At 46.1% G+C, this 15,738-nt stretch overlaps 1 protein-coding gene across 4 annotated transcripts in view; it reads right to left on the bottom strand.

The window, feature by feature from the left end:
* Pecam1 (platelet and endothelial cell adhesion molecule 1) overlaps nucleotides 1-15,738 on the bottom strand; it is an 80,351-nt gene that overhangs the window by 32,533 nt on the left and 32,080 nt on the right. For all 4 annotated transcript variants that reach the window (XM_048446014.3, XM_048446016.3, XM_048446017.3 and 1 more), the window contains exons 4-7: nucleotides 8,436-8,729; nucleotides 7,278-7,580; nucleotides 4,263-4,538; nucleotides 900-1,148 (exon numbers count right to left, since the gene is read on the bottom strand). In XM_048446014.3, coding sequence (XP_048301971.2) covers nucleotides 900-1,148; nucleotides 4,263-4,538; nucleotides 7,278-7,580; nucleotides 8,436-8,729 — 1,122 coding nt within the window. The remainder of the gene's footprint in view (nucleotides 1-899; nucleotides 1,149-4,262; nucleotides 4,539-7,277; nucleotides 7,581-8,435; nucleotides 8,730-15,738) is intronic.

The following is a 15,738-nucleotide window of genomic DNA, read 5'->3' as shown; positions in this document are numbered from 1 at the left end:
GGAACTCGCTCTGTAGACCAGGCTGGCCTTGAATTCAGAGGTCCTCCTGCCTCTGCTTCCTGAGTGCTAGGATTAAAGGTTCATCTTCTTCTTTAAATATAAGGTCTTTCACGTTGGGTGTCAGGGAGGATTGAGACAGGCCCTTGCTATGTAGTCCAGGCTGGTCTTGAACTCACAGCAATCTCAGCCTCAACCTAGGATTATAGATGTGTACTCCTATACTATATTATACTATACTACACTATACTATACATGTGTACTTTTTTCTTTTTTTATCTTTTTACTACTATGCCTCCTAAACAGGTCTTATATGTACACAGAAGTCTGAGCAGTCTGGCTCTACACTGTACCTTCTGGACAGTCAGGGTGTGGGTGTGTTTTCTCCCTGATCTAAGAGTGGGTGCCCACTTCCAAAGCCAGAATCCTCCCAATTCCAAGACCACGACAGCAGCTGTCACAACAGCCTTTAAGTTGGTCGAGCCTACTTCTCTTCCGTTCTCCAGGGATGCACACTTGTTCTCTTTGACTCTCCTTTCCCACCAGTCTTTTTCCTTAATTTTTATTTAATTTTATTCCTTTACATTCATTTATCTATTTGTGTGTGTGCGTGCACATACACACACGTGTGATTGTGCATATGGGCACACCAGTGTACACATACACACATACAGAATGAATATGGAGGTCAGAGAACAACTTGTGGGTCACAGAGATTGAACTCAGGTCATCAGGCTTGGCAGCAAGCACCTTTACCCAGTAAGTCATTTTGTTGGCCCTTGATGGAATTCTCCACCTGCCTGAACCTGGTCAACCTTTGAAACCACACTGGGGACGGCTGGCCACCCGCTCCATGCTCCGACTCAGCCATCGTGTATCTGAAGAGCTGGGAACACACTCACCACACACGTTTATCTGTACCGGGTCACTCCTCTTGACCACTTTGCCGATGCCTGCAGTACAGCTGTACACTCCGCTGTCCCACTCCCTGGCAATTATGCTGTAATTCTGGTCCTGAGAGAAGACCATATCTTCCTTCTGGATGCTGAAGTTGGCTGAAGGTGTCCCCGGGACAGAGCAGAACAAATCCAATCTATTCCCTTGGTCCAGAAGATTGGAGGAGAATTCCAGCTTTGGCTTGGGAAACAGCTCTGAAGAACAGTGGGGAAGGAGGGAGATGTGTGGTTACCACCCACATCCACTGCCTTGAGATGCTTGTGGTCCAGCTGCTTTTAGCGCAATCAACTCCTACCCGCCTGCTCCTCACGCACCTGATGGGTATGGCTTTACAGAGCCAGGCCTCACTCTGAACCTGAGATCTCACTGCAGGCCCTTCTTGCATCTCAGTCTATGGGGATTCATTCATCCATTTGTCCACTCTTTTTTTGAGAGGTGGTCTCAAGCAGCCGAGGTTGGCCTTGGACTAACTAAATAGCCAAGGATGACCTTGAACATCTGACCCTTCTAGCTCCACTTCCCAGGTGTTGGAGTACAGGTGTGCACACAATGCCTGGCTTCCACAAGTATCGACTGCAGGGAAGACCCTTTGCTGGGCATCGGGGAGATAACAGTGCTGACAAGAGTCCAACTTCAAAGAACTTCCACCCAATGCTCAGTTCAGAAACACTGTTAGCAGCAGTGCCCACAGAGAGGAAACTGAACTTCACCTTGGGGGAATAAAGGGATCAGGCCTAGAAGGAAGTTGTCCTAGGCAGATGACTAAAGAGAAAGTATACTAGCATTTGGAAGTTCATTACAGCTACAAGAAACGGCCGTAGCTGGCCTGTTTGTATCTGAAGTCTTCAAAGGCAAAGTCGGCTCTCCATTCTTAAAACCCAGCCCAGCATACAAAATGTGTCAGTGGTAAGGTGATAGTGTTTCTCCTCCAGCAAAAGAACGTATGCCTTCAGCCAAGGCTACAATGAAAAACCCTTACCTCACCCCTCCCCCCAAAAATACCTAAACAAGGGCACTCCAAATATTTATCATTATCAATATTATCCATGCTGGGCGTGATAAGAGCACACCTCTGATCCGAGCATTCAGGGGGCAGAGGAAGGCGGATCTCTGAGTTCTAGGCCAGCCTGGTCTACAGAGAGAGTTCCAGGGCTACATGATGAGGATGTCTCATAAATAAATTAATAAACAGCTTATTAAGTTGCTAGCACGTGACATCACACCCTACAACAGGAGGATCTGCTATAGTGTGCTAATTCCTCCACCGGCCAGTTGACAGCCTGCCTACCTGTAAGACTTGGGGACAGCGGCTGTGACTACATGCTCAGACCTTAGGGGTTTGGAGGAAGTTACTGAAGGAATGAACACCTTCAGTGGAGAACTGAGAAGAGCTGACCTCGTCCTCAGAAACACTAACACAGGGCTCAGCCCAGTCCTCCATTTAACAATAGTGCTACATTCCTATTGGGCTGGGAGTGAAGGATATAGCATTGAGCACAAGAGTGAAGAGGTCTTTGCTGTCAGCAACTAACATTCTAGTGGTTGGATACACACAGCGAACAAGGTAAGTACATGATATTCTCAGCGGTAAGTATTTTAGATAAATAAAGCCGGGCACAGGGGTTAGGAGTCGAACTTTAAAATGCATTGGGTTGACAAACTAAACAGGTCTTGGGGTATCTCTTGTTCTGCCACTTGGGTGACTTTGAAATCATTAGGCTAGTTGCTAACCTTCCAATCTAAGTCTCCATATCATAAACTGTCTCTCATGATGCCTGCGATTGAGATGAATGTGAAATAAAAACCCATAGAAGCCCATCACATGGCATTCGACAGTGGGGGATTGATAGTGTTACTTTTTAAATAAACTGTGCTGCTGGGTGTGGTGGTGCCTGCCTGGAATCCTAGTACTTGGGCAGTAGAGGCAGAAGGATCAGGAGTTCGCCAAACTCTGCTACACAGTAAGTTCAAGGCCAGTCTCGGCTGTATAAGATCTTGTCTTTAAAAAATAGGGGAAAGTGGTTAAGATAGCTCAGTGGTTAAAAGTGCTTACTATTCTTGCAGAGGACCTGGATTTGATTCCCAGCACCCATAGCAGGAAGCTCACAACTGTAACTCCAGTTCCAATAGATCTGACATTCTCTGGCCTCATCATCACCTGAACACATATGGTACACATAAATACACACAGACATACATACATTCTTTTTCAAAATCTTTTTGTCTGCTCTTTGAGACGGGGTCTCATTATGTAGTCCTGGCCGTCCTGGGACTCATTATGTAGACCAGACTGACCTCAGACCCACAGAGATCTACTTGCCTCTGCCTCCCTCCCGAGTGCTGGAATTAGAGGCATGTGTGAACATGCCCATTAAAAATCTTTTAGAAAAAGTTTGGGCTGGAGTGTGGGCTCAGCATTTAAGAGCACTGGATAGGCCAGGCAATGGTGGCGCACGCCTTTACTCCTAGCATTTGGGAAACAGAGACAGGAGGATCTCTGAGTTTGAGGCCAGCCCGATCTGCAAGAGCTAGTTTCCGGACAGGTCCCAAAGCTACAAAGAAACCCTGTCTTGCAAAAACAAAAAGCAAACAAACAAAAAACAAAACAAAAAACCAAAGAGCACTACTGTTTCAGAGGACTCAGGTTTGATTCCTAGAGCCCACACCGTGACTCCCAACTATAACTCCAGTTCTAGGATGGCTTCCATCCTCTTCTGGCCTTCACGGGCCCCAAGCAAACAAGTGGTGCACAGATCTACATGTAAACAAAACATCCACACATGCAAAATAAAATAAAAAATTTACAAAGATAATGAAGATGAGTTGGGCAGAGTAGAAAACTATATACCCGTAGAGATCTGAGCTAATAGTCACTGAATGCAGACCTAGCTATCTCATTCAAACCCTGCGACAGTCCTCGAAGATAATCAATCACCTTTCCATCCTATGGCATCTCACACAGCTGAGGCTGGTTCAAGAGCTCGGCACAGAAGGAGGGAGTAGGGTTGGACCAGTGCCAGAGCCTGAACACTCAGCCACCACAGCCAACTGCTGTACGTTGACTCTCCCAGAGGCCCCAACACCCAGCCTAAACACACCGAAGACAACCAGGGGCAGGAAAGGAGCCATTCCTTGGCCACCTTGGATTGCAGTATAGGGTCTCACTAAATAGCCCAGGTTAGCCTTGAGCTCACGATCCTCCTGCCTCGGCCTCCCAAACACTGGCATTAGAGACATGTGGAACTACATCTAGCCACCACTGCCTCTTGAGTCCACCGCTTGCCGGCCTTCTCCCTCAGCATCCTTACCTGTTATGTTGACCATGATGCTGCTGACTTTGGAGATGCGGTTAGACTCCACTTTGCAGGTATAACGACCACTGTTCTCCACCATGGCCATGACTGAGTAGACAGCCTCATGGTTCCGTTTGGAGGTGGCCACAATAGCCTTGTCCTTTTGGATTATAATTTCTGGAAATTCCTGGACCAAGTGTGTCACTTGAACTGTGCACTTAATGTTGACCTGGTCTCCTTCTATGATCATTCCAGAAGGTCTGACGTCAAACTTGGGAGTAGAGAAGGACTCTACAAGAAAGTAGACAATAAGCCAGTTGGACTCAAATTCAAACCTGGGCACTTTCGACTCCAATATTTGTGTGGGAGGAACTGTGTGTGTGTGTGTGTGTGTGTGTGTGTGTGTATGTGAGTGGTGGGATGGTGTTTTCTGGTGCGTGTGTATGTGAAGGCCAGAAGTCCACCTTATGATATCATTTCTCAGACACTGGTATATCTTTTGTTTTTATTCTTCTTCTTCATCTTCTTAACAAAACAAAACAGATGGCAATCTTACCAAAAGCAATCTACAGATTCAATGCAATGCCCATCAAAATCCTAGCTTCACAGACCTCAAAAGAACGGTACTCAACTTCATATGGAAAAGCAAAAATCCCAGGTTAGCCAAAACAATCCTGTACAATAAAAGAACTTCTGGAGCATCACAATCCTTGACAGAGATACAGTACTGAAAACAGCCTGGTATTGGCATAAGAACAGACAGGAGGACCAATGGAACCGAATAGAAGACCCGGATATTAATCCACACATCTTCGAACACCTGATTTTTGACAAAGAAGCAAAAAATATCAAATGGAAAAAAAGAAAGCATATTTAACAAATGGTGCTGGAATAACTGGATATGAACATATAGAAGAATGAAAATAGACCCGTATCTATCACCACGCACAAAACTCAAGTCCAAATGGATCAAGACCTCAAAATAAAGCTAGCCACACTGAACCTTATATTAGAGAAAGTGGGAAGTACACTTGAACGCATTGGCACAGGGAACCACTTCCTAAATAGAACCCCAGCAGCACAAACACTGAGAGAAACAATTAATAAATGGGACCTCCTGAAACTGAAAAGCTTCTGTAAAGCAAAGAACATGGTCAACAAGACAAAATGACAACCTACAAGAATGGGAAAAGATCTTCAGTAACCCCACATCAGAAAGAGGTCTGATCTCCAAAATATACAAAGAACTCAAGAAATTGGTCATCAAAAGAATAAATAATCCAGTAAGAAAAATGGAATACAGAGAACTCTCAACAGAGGAATCTAAAATGGGCTGAAAGACATTTAAGGAAATGTTCAACATCCTTAGTCATCAGAGAAATGCAAATCAAAACAACACTGAGATTCCATCTTACACCTGTAAGAATGGCCAAGATCAAAAACACTGATAACAACTTATGCTGGAGACGTTGTGGGGAAAAGGAAACTCTTCTACATTGCTGGTGGGAATGCAAGCTGGTACAATCCCTTTGGATGTCAGTGTGGCAATTTCTCAGAAAATTAGGAAACCACCTTCTTCAAGACCCAGTAATACCACTTTTGGGTGTCTATATCCAAAGGATGCTCAATCGTGCCACAAGGACATGTGCTCAACTATGCTCATAGCAGCTTTGTTTGTCATAGCCAGAACCTGGAAACAACCTAAATGCCCTTCAACTGATGAATGGATAAGGAAAATGTGGTACATTTACACAATGGAGTACTACCCAGCAGAAAAACATAACAACATCTTGAATTTTGCAGGAAATTGGATGGAGCTAGAAAATATCATTTTGAGTGAGGTAACCCAGACCCAGAAAGACAATTATCACATTACTCACTCATAGATGGTTTTTAAACATAAAGCAAAAAAACCCAGCCTACAAAACACAACCCCAGAGAACTTAGACGACAATGAGGACACTAAGAGAGACTTACATAGATCTAATCTACATGGGAAGTAGAAAAAGAGAAGATCTCCTGAGTAAATTGGAAGCATGGGGACCTTGGGAGAGGGTTGAGGGGAGGGGAGAGGCAAGGAGGGGAAGCAGAGAAAAATGTAGAGCTCAATAAAAATCAGTGAAAACAAAACAGATATGTCTGTGTACTGTATGCATGCTTCCTGCCTATGAAGCCCAGAACAGGGCATCCAATGCCTTGAACTGGAGTCACAGACAGTTGTGAGCCACTATGTCGGTGCTAGGAATCCAACCCAGGTCCTCTGGAAGAACAGTCAGTGTGCCTAACCACTGAGCCATCTCTCCAGCCACACTTGCCTTGTTTTTTGAGACAAGATCTCTCATTGGCTTGGGACTCGATAACTAGACTTAGGCTGAGTAGTCATGGAGTATCAAGAATCTGTCTCTCTCTGGTTCCCCAGGGCTGGGATTACAAGACTGTTCCACCATACCTGACTTTACATGCCTTTACTGATCGACATATCTCCCCTACCCTTTTGGGCTCTTTGGCTCTCCTCCCTCCCCTCCCCACTAAAACTGTTCCCCCTCCATAAATGGACTCAGGCTGTCCTAAATGCTAGTCAGTCGTTCTACCACTTAGCCATATCTCTAGTTCTGTCTTTCATTTTTATTTTGATAGAAGGTCTCACTAAATTGCCCAGAGTGGCCTTGAACTTGATCTGTAGCTGAGGGCAGCCTTGAACTTTCAATCCTCCTGCTTCAGCTGTCTGAGCAGGTGGGAATTACAGGCCTGCACCTTCACACACACAGCTACTGTTCCTCTTTCTCTAGTTTGTTTATTTCAATTAATTTTATTCATTTATTCGGCTTTGGGGAGAAAGGATCTCACAGCTCTTGAACTCCCGATCTTCTTGCCTTTGCCTTACTGGGGCCGAATGACCGTCTGTGCTACCAGGTTTTAAATTCTGACATCAGGCACCCCAAAAGAAGGCTCAGCTTCTCTGATTCTGGGCTCCTTTTTGCTACATGCAACCTGTCACCGCAAAGAATGTAAGGAGGGCAGGATTCTGACCCTGCACGGTAACCAATTCACTCCTGGTGAATTCCGAGGTCTGCAGGGTGATCCCGGACATGATCGTGGCTTTACAGCGGAACACGAGCATGTGGTCCTGCTCCTCGATGGGGAAATCCATCTGCACGGAATTCTGCTTCGAGTTCTTCTCTCTCTTTTGCTTGACAGCTTTTGTATCCAGTTCTACTTTCTCTATTTTGAAATATATCGGTGGCTTTTCTTCTTTCACAGAACAATTGACTGTCACAACTCCACCTTCTGTCACCTCTTTTTTGTCCAGTGTCACCGTGGGGTTGGGCACACCTTTGGAGAATGAGAAAGTACAGTTGTTATCAGTTCCTCATTATGGCCCAGTCTCCCTTCTCTGTCATTGTGGCTGACCAGCCAGTGGACTTTAATTCCTGGAGACTCAGCCCAATGCCCCAGGTAATCACTGGGTATGTGTGTGCCTGGCACCGCACTGGATACTAGGTACTCTATAGATAGAATAGGTTGGTGTTTCCAATGGTTTACAGTCTCCTTCCAAAGGTGGTGCAATTCGGTTCCCAACCAGTACAGTTCAAAAACAAAACAAAACAAAAAAAACCCGGTTGTGATGTCGCAGACCTTTCATGCCAGCCCTTGGGAGGCAGAGGCAGGCGGATCTCTGTGAGTTCGAGGCCAGCCTGGTCTACAGAGTGAGTTCCAGGACAGCCAGGCCTACATAGTGAAACCCTGTCTCAAAAACTTTTTTAAAAAGTTAGTATACAATAATATTACTACAGCTGATGTTTTAATTGTCTGTCTCTGTGTGTGTGTGTGTGTGTGTGTGTGTGTGTGTGTGTGTGTGTCTGTAGATGCATGTGAAGGCCACGGGCCAATGTTGGGCATCTTCCTCAGTAAGATGCTCTCCACCTTACTTTTTGAAATCTCTCACTGCACTTGGATCTCAATGATTCAACTAGGCTGGCTGACCAGTAAACCCCTGGAATCCTCCCGTCTGCCCTCCCCAGGGAGCCTACTGTCTGCTCTCTCCCCCAGAGATCCTCCTGTCTGCCCTAAAGTTTAGGAGAATGCCAGGTAGTGAGTGGGAAGGGTGAGTGACGGACAGGTAAACCAGGGTACAGCCCCTTCCCAGATAGTATTCGTGCTTACCCATGTTCAAACCCCAGGGCTTACCTATCACCAACACCTCGTGTTCAGGAGTGGTTTTCTCCTTGTTGTTCAGGATCGCGGTGCATTTGTACATCCCCGAGTGGAAGACCCGAGCCTGGGGAATAAAGAAGCTCTCTGTGTGCTCCCTGGAGGAGACATTGTACACCAGCACGTCGTCCTTATAGAACAGCACCAGGTGCTGAGGCCTGACTTTCGATGTGGTGCTGATATCCACAAGACACTGCAGGGTCAGGTTGTGCCCGTTCTGTACCTTCCAGGAGGGCAGGCTGTCCATCTGGATGGTGTTAATGGTGAAAGCTAAAGGCAAAGCAGACATTGTTACCAAAGAAACAGCATCATCCAGAGGTGGACAAATGGATATACATACCATATACACACACCACAGATACACACCCACATACACACACACACCGCACACACACATCACACATAAACGCACACTACATACACACCAAACAAATTACACACACACACACACATAATACACACATACACCCCATACACAAAATAAGTCTTTAAAAAAAGAATTCATAGCCAGGTAATGGTGGCTCATGCCTTTAATCCCAGCACTCAGGAGGCAGAGGCATGCAGATCTCTGTGAGTTCAAGGCCAGCCTGGTCTGCGGGAGTGAGTTCCAGGCCAGCCAGGACTACACAAAGAAACCCCCCTGCCACAAGCAAACAAATAAAAAAGAATTCATAAGTTGTTGTGACAGATACATAGGAGAGTGGGCAGTCGGTATGCCGTACAACGTGATACACAGTAGTGGCTTAATAAACAGTTGATGCTCCATCCTAAAGTCAGATGTGCCCTGGAATGCTCCACCCGCTCCCAGACCTCATGGGACCAGCAAGGTTCTAGCTGTCCCTTTCTTTCTCTCCCCCATTTCCTGCTTCCCTCCTTCACCTCTCTTCTTCAAAGTTCCCTTCTCTTCTCCCTCTCTCTTCCTTCTTTTGTCTCATTTTTTTTTTTTACATTTAAAATGTTTTCTCTAGTAACTGCTGTCAAGACACTGTGGAAGAATACAGAACACACCACACAAAATTAAGGTCCAGTCCTGGTCAGATGTGGGGGCTAACATTTATAAACCCCAGCATTTGGAAGACTGAGGCAGGAGAATTGCTATGAGTTCAAGGTCAGCCCAGGTCCCAGAGTGAGATGAAGTAAAACAAACAAACAAACAAACGTGGGGGAGAGGGAGAGGGAGAGGGAGAGGGAGAGGGAGAGGGAGAGGGAGAGAGAGAGAGAGAGAGAGAGAGAACAGTAGGACTGTAGCAAGTTCTAGGCCAGTCTAGGTTACATAGTGAGTTTCAGGAAAGTCAGGGAAATTCTAAAATCTCCAACAAACAAATGAATGAATGTGTTGAGGAAGGGCTGGGGCTGCACTTCAGGGGTGGGGTGCTGCCTAACATGTGTAATGGCCTGGGTTCGACCTCTAGAACCACAACAAAAATGTATATTGAGGCTAGAGTTAGAGCTCAGAGGAAGGGTTCAGAAAGCTCATTAGGGGGAAAAAAAACAAGCAAAAAGGGTTCAGAAAGCTCATTGGGGGAAAAACAAGCAAAAACAAAACAAAACAAAACCACTCATAGACAGGCAGTGGTGACGCACGCCTTTAATCCCAATACTTGGGAAGCAGAGGCAGGTGGATCTCTGTGAGTTTGAGGACAGCCTGGTCTACAAAGCGAGTTCCAGGACAGGCTCCAAAGCTACACAGAGAAACTGTCTCAAAAAACAAAAAACAGGGGCTGGAGAAATGGCTCAGCGGTTAAGAGCACTGACTGCTCTTCCAGAGGACCCGGGTTCAATTCCCAGCACCCACATGGCAGCTCACAACTGTCTGAAAATCTGGTTCCAGGGGACCTGACACCTTCACACCAATGCACATAAAATAAAAAAGATAAAAAAATTATAAAAATTAAAAAAAAACAACAAAATAGTCATTACCCAAAATAGATGTCTTTAAGTAAAACAAATAAAACCCCCTATGCTGTGGCCAGCTGGTGTTTGCCCTTTAGTGGGTACAGAGGTGTCACCAGAAACCACTTCTTCTTTTTTTAGTAGTTTTATGTCTCTAGCTGAGGACAAGTGAACTTCTGGTCCTCCTGCCTTCACTTCCTAAATCAGTGGTTCTCACCTTTCCAGTTTAATCCAGTTTAAACCTTCCCTTTAATCCAGTTCCTCATGCGGTGACCCTCCAACCATCTTTTCTCTCTCTCTCTCTCTCTCTCTCTCTCTTTCTTTCTTTCTTTCTTCCTTTCTCTTTTTTTTCTGTTTTGATTTTTTGAGACAGGGTTTCTCTGTAGCTTTGGAGCCTATCCTGGAACTCACTCTGTAGACCAGGCTGGCCTTGAACTCACTGTACAAAATCTAGTTCCAGGACAGGCTCCAAAGCTGAAACCCTGTCTTGAAAAACCAAAAGAGGGGGAAAAAAGATCATTTAAAGCTGCACATAGTGGTGGGCTCACACCTGTAGCCCTGCACTAGGAACTGAGGAGGTTCCCTGTGAGTTAGGGGCATACACAAGGTGCTGGCTACGCCTCTGGCCTGTTTACACAGAGATAGCTCGCCACACACCACACATAGGTTGCCACCTTCAAGCCTGGCAGCTGACCAGGTTAAACCCAAAATGTATATAGCTAGGAGAAATTTGGAGACTAGAAATGGTGGGGGAAGTTATCGGGTACTTTGGGGACTTGAATGCCCCCCCCCATGCTCATAGGGAGCGGCACTATTGAGAGGTGTGACCTTGTTGGAATAGTTGTGGCTTATTTGGAGGATGTGTGTCACTGGAGGTGGGCTTTGAGGTCTCAGAAGCTCAAAACATGGCTGGTAGCTCACTCTCTCCTCCTGCTATCTGTGGATCCAGAGGTAGAGCCCTCAGCTACCTCCCCAACATCAGGTCTGCCTGCATGTCGCCATACTTACTGTCAAGATGGGAACAGACTAAACCTCTGAACTGTAAGCCACCCCCAGTTAAACGTTTTTCCTTCATAAGAGTTGCTGTGGTCATGGTGTCTCAACAACATCAACAGTAGAAACCCTCGCTAAGGCAGGCACAAAGAAGTTATGCCAGCTAAGGAGGGTCCAAAGGCTTAGATAAGGCCCCCTAGAAGCTCAGTTCTTACCGGATTCCCTGGTGAGAGGAAAATCTCCATGCATAGGTCATGACTACTATGTCCGTCACATGATAGACTGCATCTCCTTACTGTCTAGGAAGCAGCATTCTTGAACCACCTCGATAATCCACAGGTGTCAAGTCAGACGGATCGATGGATGGAATCTGGGCTGAGTTCTGTTCCTTTGCCAAACTGATAGGTGAAAATCCTGTCCTCCAGTCTTGTAGAATATGACTCTGTAAACCTCAGACCCATACTAAGGCCACTAAATTAAATTAAAATGAGGCCCGGTAGTGTGGGCGTTAATCCACTGGATCTGTGTTCTCATCTGAACACAGATCTCACGTGAGGACTTGGGAAGTTGGGCTAGTGGCTAACACCGGTATATATGGTGACTGAGACAAGAGCATCGCTTTGATTTGAGACCAGTCTGGCTACATACTAGATCCTATTTTTACAACAGAAGGAAAACAAGAAAGGACAGAGAGAGGCAGTCTTCCAGGGCCAAGGGAGGCTGGAGTAGTCAGATTTGTCAACACAAGTTGACAGCCGTCTGAGGGACAACGCATTTCTCTTTGTTCCACCCAGTCCATGGTGTTTGCTGTGTCACCCTAAGCAGACTAACCCAGATGGGGCTGGTGCATGCCCATAAACGCAGCGTTTAGGGAACGGAGGCAAGATTATTGCTGTGTTTGCAAGTTCCGCTTGAGCTACATGATAAAACCCTGCCTTGCTGGGGACGTAGCTTAGTTGATAGGATGTTTGCCTAGCACGCATGATGAAACCCTGGGTAAAAACTCCCCCAGTGTATGCTTAAAAAGGAAAGGCTGGCAAGATGGTTTATCAGGTAAAGGCACCTGCCACCAAGCCTGGTGACCCGAGTTTGACCCCTGGAACCCACATGGTGGAGAGAGAGAGAGAGAGGGGGGGGGGGGCTCTACTCCTTCAAGGTATCCTCTGACCCTCACATGTGTGCAATGGCTGTGCTTGTCTCGCTTTTTAATTTTTTTTTTGCTTTGTTTTGTTTTTCGAGACGGTTTCTCTGTGTAACAGCCCTAGGTATCCTACAACTAGCTCTTGTAGACCAGGCTGGCCTCAAACTCACAGAGATCCGTCTGCCTCTGCCTCCTGAGTGCTGGGATTGAAGGTGTGCACCACCACTGCCCAGCTTTTTTTTTTTAAAGAAGAAACTAAAACCTGTCTACACACACACACACACACACACACACACACACACACACAAACTTGGTATGGTAGTACATACCCTTATTGCCTGCACTCAGGAGGCAGAGGCAGGTGAGTTGGCCAGCCTGCTCTATATAACAAGTTCCATGCCAGCCAGAGCTACATAGTAAGACCATGCCTAAAACAAGCAAACAACAAACAACTCCCCAAACAAACAACCCCCCCCCAAAAACCCAACAAAATTGCTTATAGAAGGGTAGAGAGTATAATTCTATTTGCTTGGCATGTGTGAACCTGGGGTTTAGCCTCCAGCACCAGGAAAAGAGGAAAAATAACCAGTACAACAGAACCCGGGAGCTGGGATTCCAGCGCTAGACAAAGCTGTGCCTCTGAAGCATTGCTGACTCATTTCTAGCTTCCTAATCCGCCAGTGGGTTTTGCTGGTTCCCCCAGAGTGATGCCTGGTTCGAGTCTCCACTCTTGTGCGGTGGAGGGACAAAGGTCAGGAGTTCGAGGTCAGTGTGGGCTACTTAGCAAGTCTGAGGCTAACCTGGGCTATATGTTGAGCCTGTCTCAAAAAACCACAGAAAGCAAGGGCTGGGGCTCAGTGGGTGAAGTTCAGCAGGTGAGACCCTGTTTCAAAAAAGGAAAGGAAAGAGTGGGGGATTAACTAACCGGAAGTCCCCACACATGCCAGCTCCTCACCTGAGGGCCTACTGCCCATGCCCTGCTTGCTTCTTCATGAAGGTTTTAGGGTGCATGTTCCACAGAACAATGTGACCATAAATAAGGGAAAGATGAAAGGAAAGTAGCTACTCCTAGTAAATACACATATAAAAAAACAAGAAATTCAAAAATGCTCCGGTAAAATATGTAAAATGCAAAATTCTCAGGACGTGACCTCTTTCTGAAATCCTGTCTTGAAAAACCAAAAGAAAAAAGAAAAGGACAGAGAGAGAAACAAGCCTATCTGGAATTGAAGAGCCGCAGACCACTTTTGCCTTGAGCAGGGCAGTCAGTTCCTCTAATCTGATAGCGCTGGATCCCACTCAGCCCAGGCTGGCCTCCACCTCTGTAGTGGAGGATGACTTTAAAGTTTGAATCCTCCTGCCTTCACCTCCCAAGTGCTGGCTTACAGGCAGGGGTCACCACACCTGGTTTATGAGGTGCTGAGGACTTAACTGGAGCTTTGAGCACACCAGGCAAGCCCTCTACCATTAGAGATACAGCATCAACCTTGGCACCAGGCAGCCTCTCTACCATTGGAGATACAGCATCAACCTCGGCGCCAGACAGCCTCTCTGCCATTGGAGATACAGCATCAACCTCGGCACCAGGCAAATGCTTAGGAAACAGTAGCTGGAATCTATGGGTTATCTCCGTCACGGAATAAATGAGAGTTTTAAAGTTTCATATCTTCTCTATTTCTAGAGATTAATTTCACGAGGAAGGATCTGTAACATCCTAATATCTAAATGTAGCTAGCAGTAGACCACATGCCTAGCATGTCTAAGGTCCTAGGTTCGATTCCCCAGGACTGACAGAAATAAATAGGCTCCCAGATCTGTTCATACTGATGTGTGGTCTCCATCCCAATTATGGGCTACTGTTTGGACAATATTCTATATAAGCTGCCCACTGGGGCCACCTAGGCCTCAGGCTGGGCTCAAGTACCAAGTGTGGAAAGATAGGCATGTTCTCGTCAAAGGCCTGTGTCCATAGCCCTTAGCTGGGTGGAGTTGAGAGGGTAGCGTCATCACCGTCATCACCGTCATCATCACCGTCATCATCACCATCATCATCATCATCATGTTTTTCAAGGCAGGGTTTCTCTGTATAGCCCTGGCTGTCCTGGAACTTGCTCTGTAGACCAAGCTGGCTTCCAACTCAAACATCTGCCTGCCTCTATCTCCCCAAGTGTTGGGCTCAAAGGTGTGCACCCTAAGTCTGGCTAATTGAAAGGTTTTGTTTTGTATTCCTGTAGGCTTTCTGCTTCTATATGCTGAAATGGGATCTTTCTTTCTTTCTTTCTTTCTTTCTTTCTTTTTTTTTTTTTTTTTGAGACAGGGTTTCTCTGTAGCTTTTGGAGCCTGTCCTGGAACTAGCTCTTGTAGACCAGGCTGGCCTCAAACTCACAGAGATCTGCCTGCCTCTGCCTCCCGAGTGCTGGGATTAAAGGTGTGTGCCACCACCGCCCGGCTCAAGGGAATTTTCTTTTCTTGGTTGCTGGAGAATCAAAGCTTTGAACATTAGGCAAGCACTCTGGCACTGAGCCACGCTTCACCCAACCTCACCTTACTCCCCTACCTCCGCGTTTTTACCTTGGACAATGACTGAGGCAGGGAGCTCAGTACTAAAGGGGCCTAGACCTGGTGGATAATCCCTTCTCTTTCTCTCTCTCTCTCTCTCTCTCTCTCTCTCTCTCTCTTTCTCTCTCTCTCTCTCTCACACACACACACATACACACAATACATGCTCTTCCAGAGGTCCTGAGTTCAATTCCCGGCAACCACATGGTGATTCACAACCATCTGTAATGAGGTCTGGTGCCCTCTTATGGCCTGCAGGCAGACATTTAGGCCAAACACTGTGTGCATAATAAGTAAATAAATCTTTTAAAAAATTAAAAAGTTAAGTTCAAACAAAACATTACATATTATTGGTACTTTGTTAAAAAAATTATCATGTGTATGAGTGTATACCCGTGTATGAGTTATGTACATTAGTGTACTGTCCAAGGAGGCTAAGGGGGTATCAAGTCCCCTGGAACTGGCTATACAGACAGCTGCAAACTTTCCAACATGGGTGCTAAGAACCAAACTCCTGTTTTCTTCAAAAGCAATTAGAACGCTTAACTATTGAGCCACCTCTCTCTCACCGGTTGATTAACACTGGGTTAATCACCCTGAATCTCCAGAATCTCCAGGAACTGCTTGAACTGCCAGGAGTGCCTCCCTCCGGGAAATCTGCCTCATCTAAAGCCTTTCTAGGACAGGTGAGAG

This window comes from Myodes glareolus, chromosome 9 (genome assembly GCF_982192425.1).
Source record: "Myodes glareolus chromosome 9, mMyoGla1.1, whole genome shotgun sequence".
NCBI classification, from domain to species: Eukaryota; Metazoa; Chordata; class Mammalia; order Rodentia; family Cricetidae; genus Myodes; species Myodes glareolus.
The sequence above is the reverse complement of the archived record's forward strand: the minus strand, read 5'-3'. Positions and strand labels throughout refer to the sequence as shown.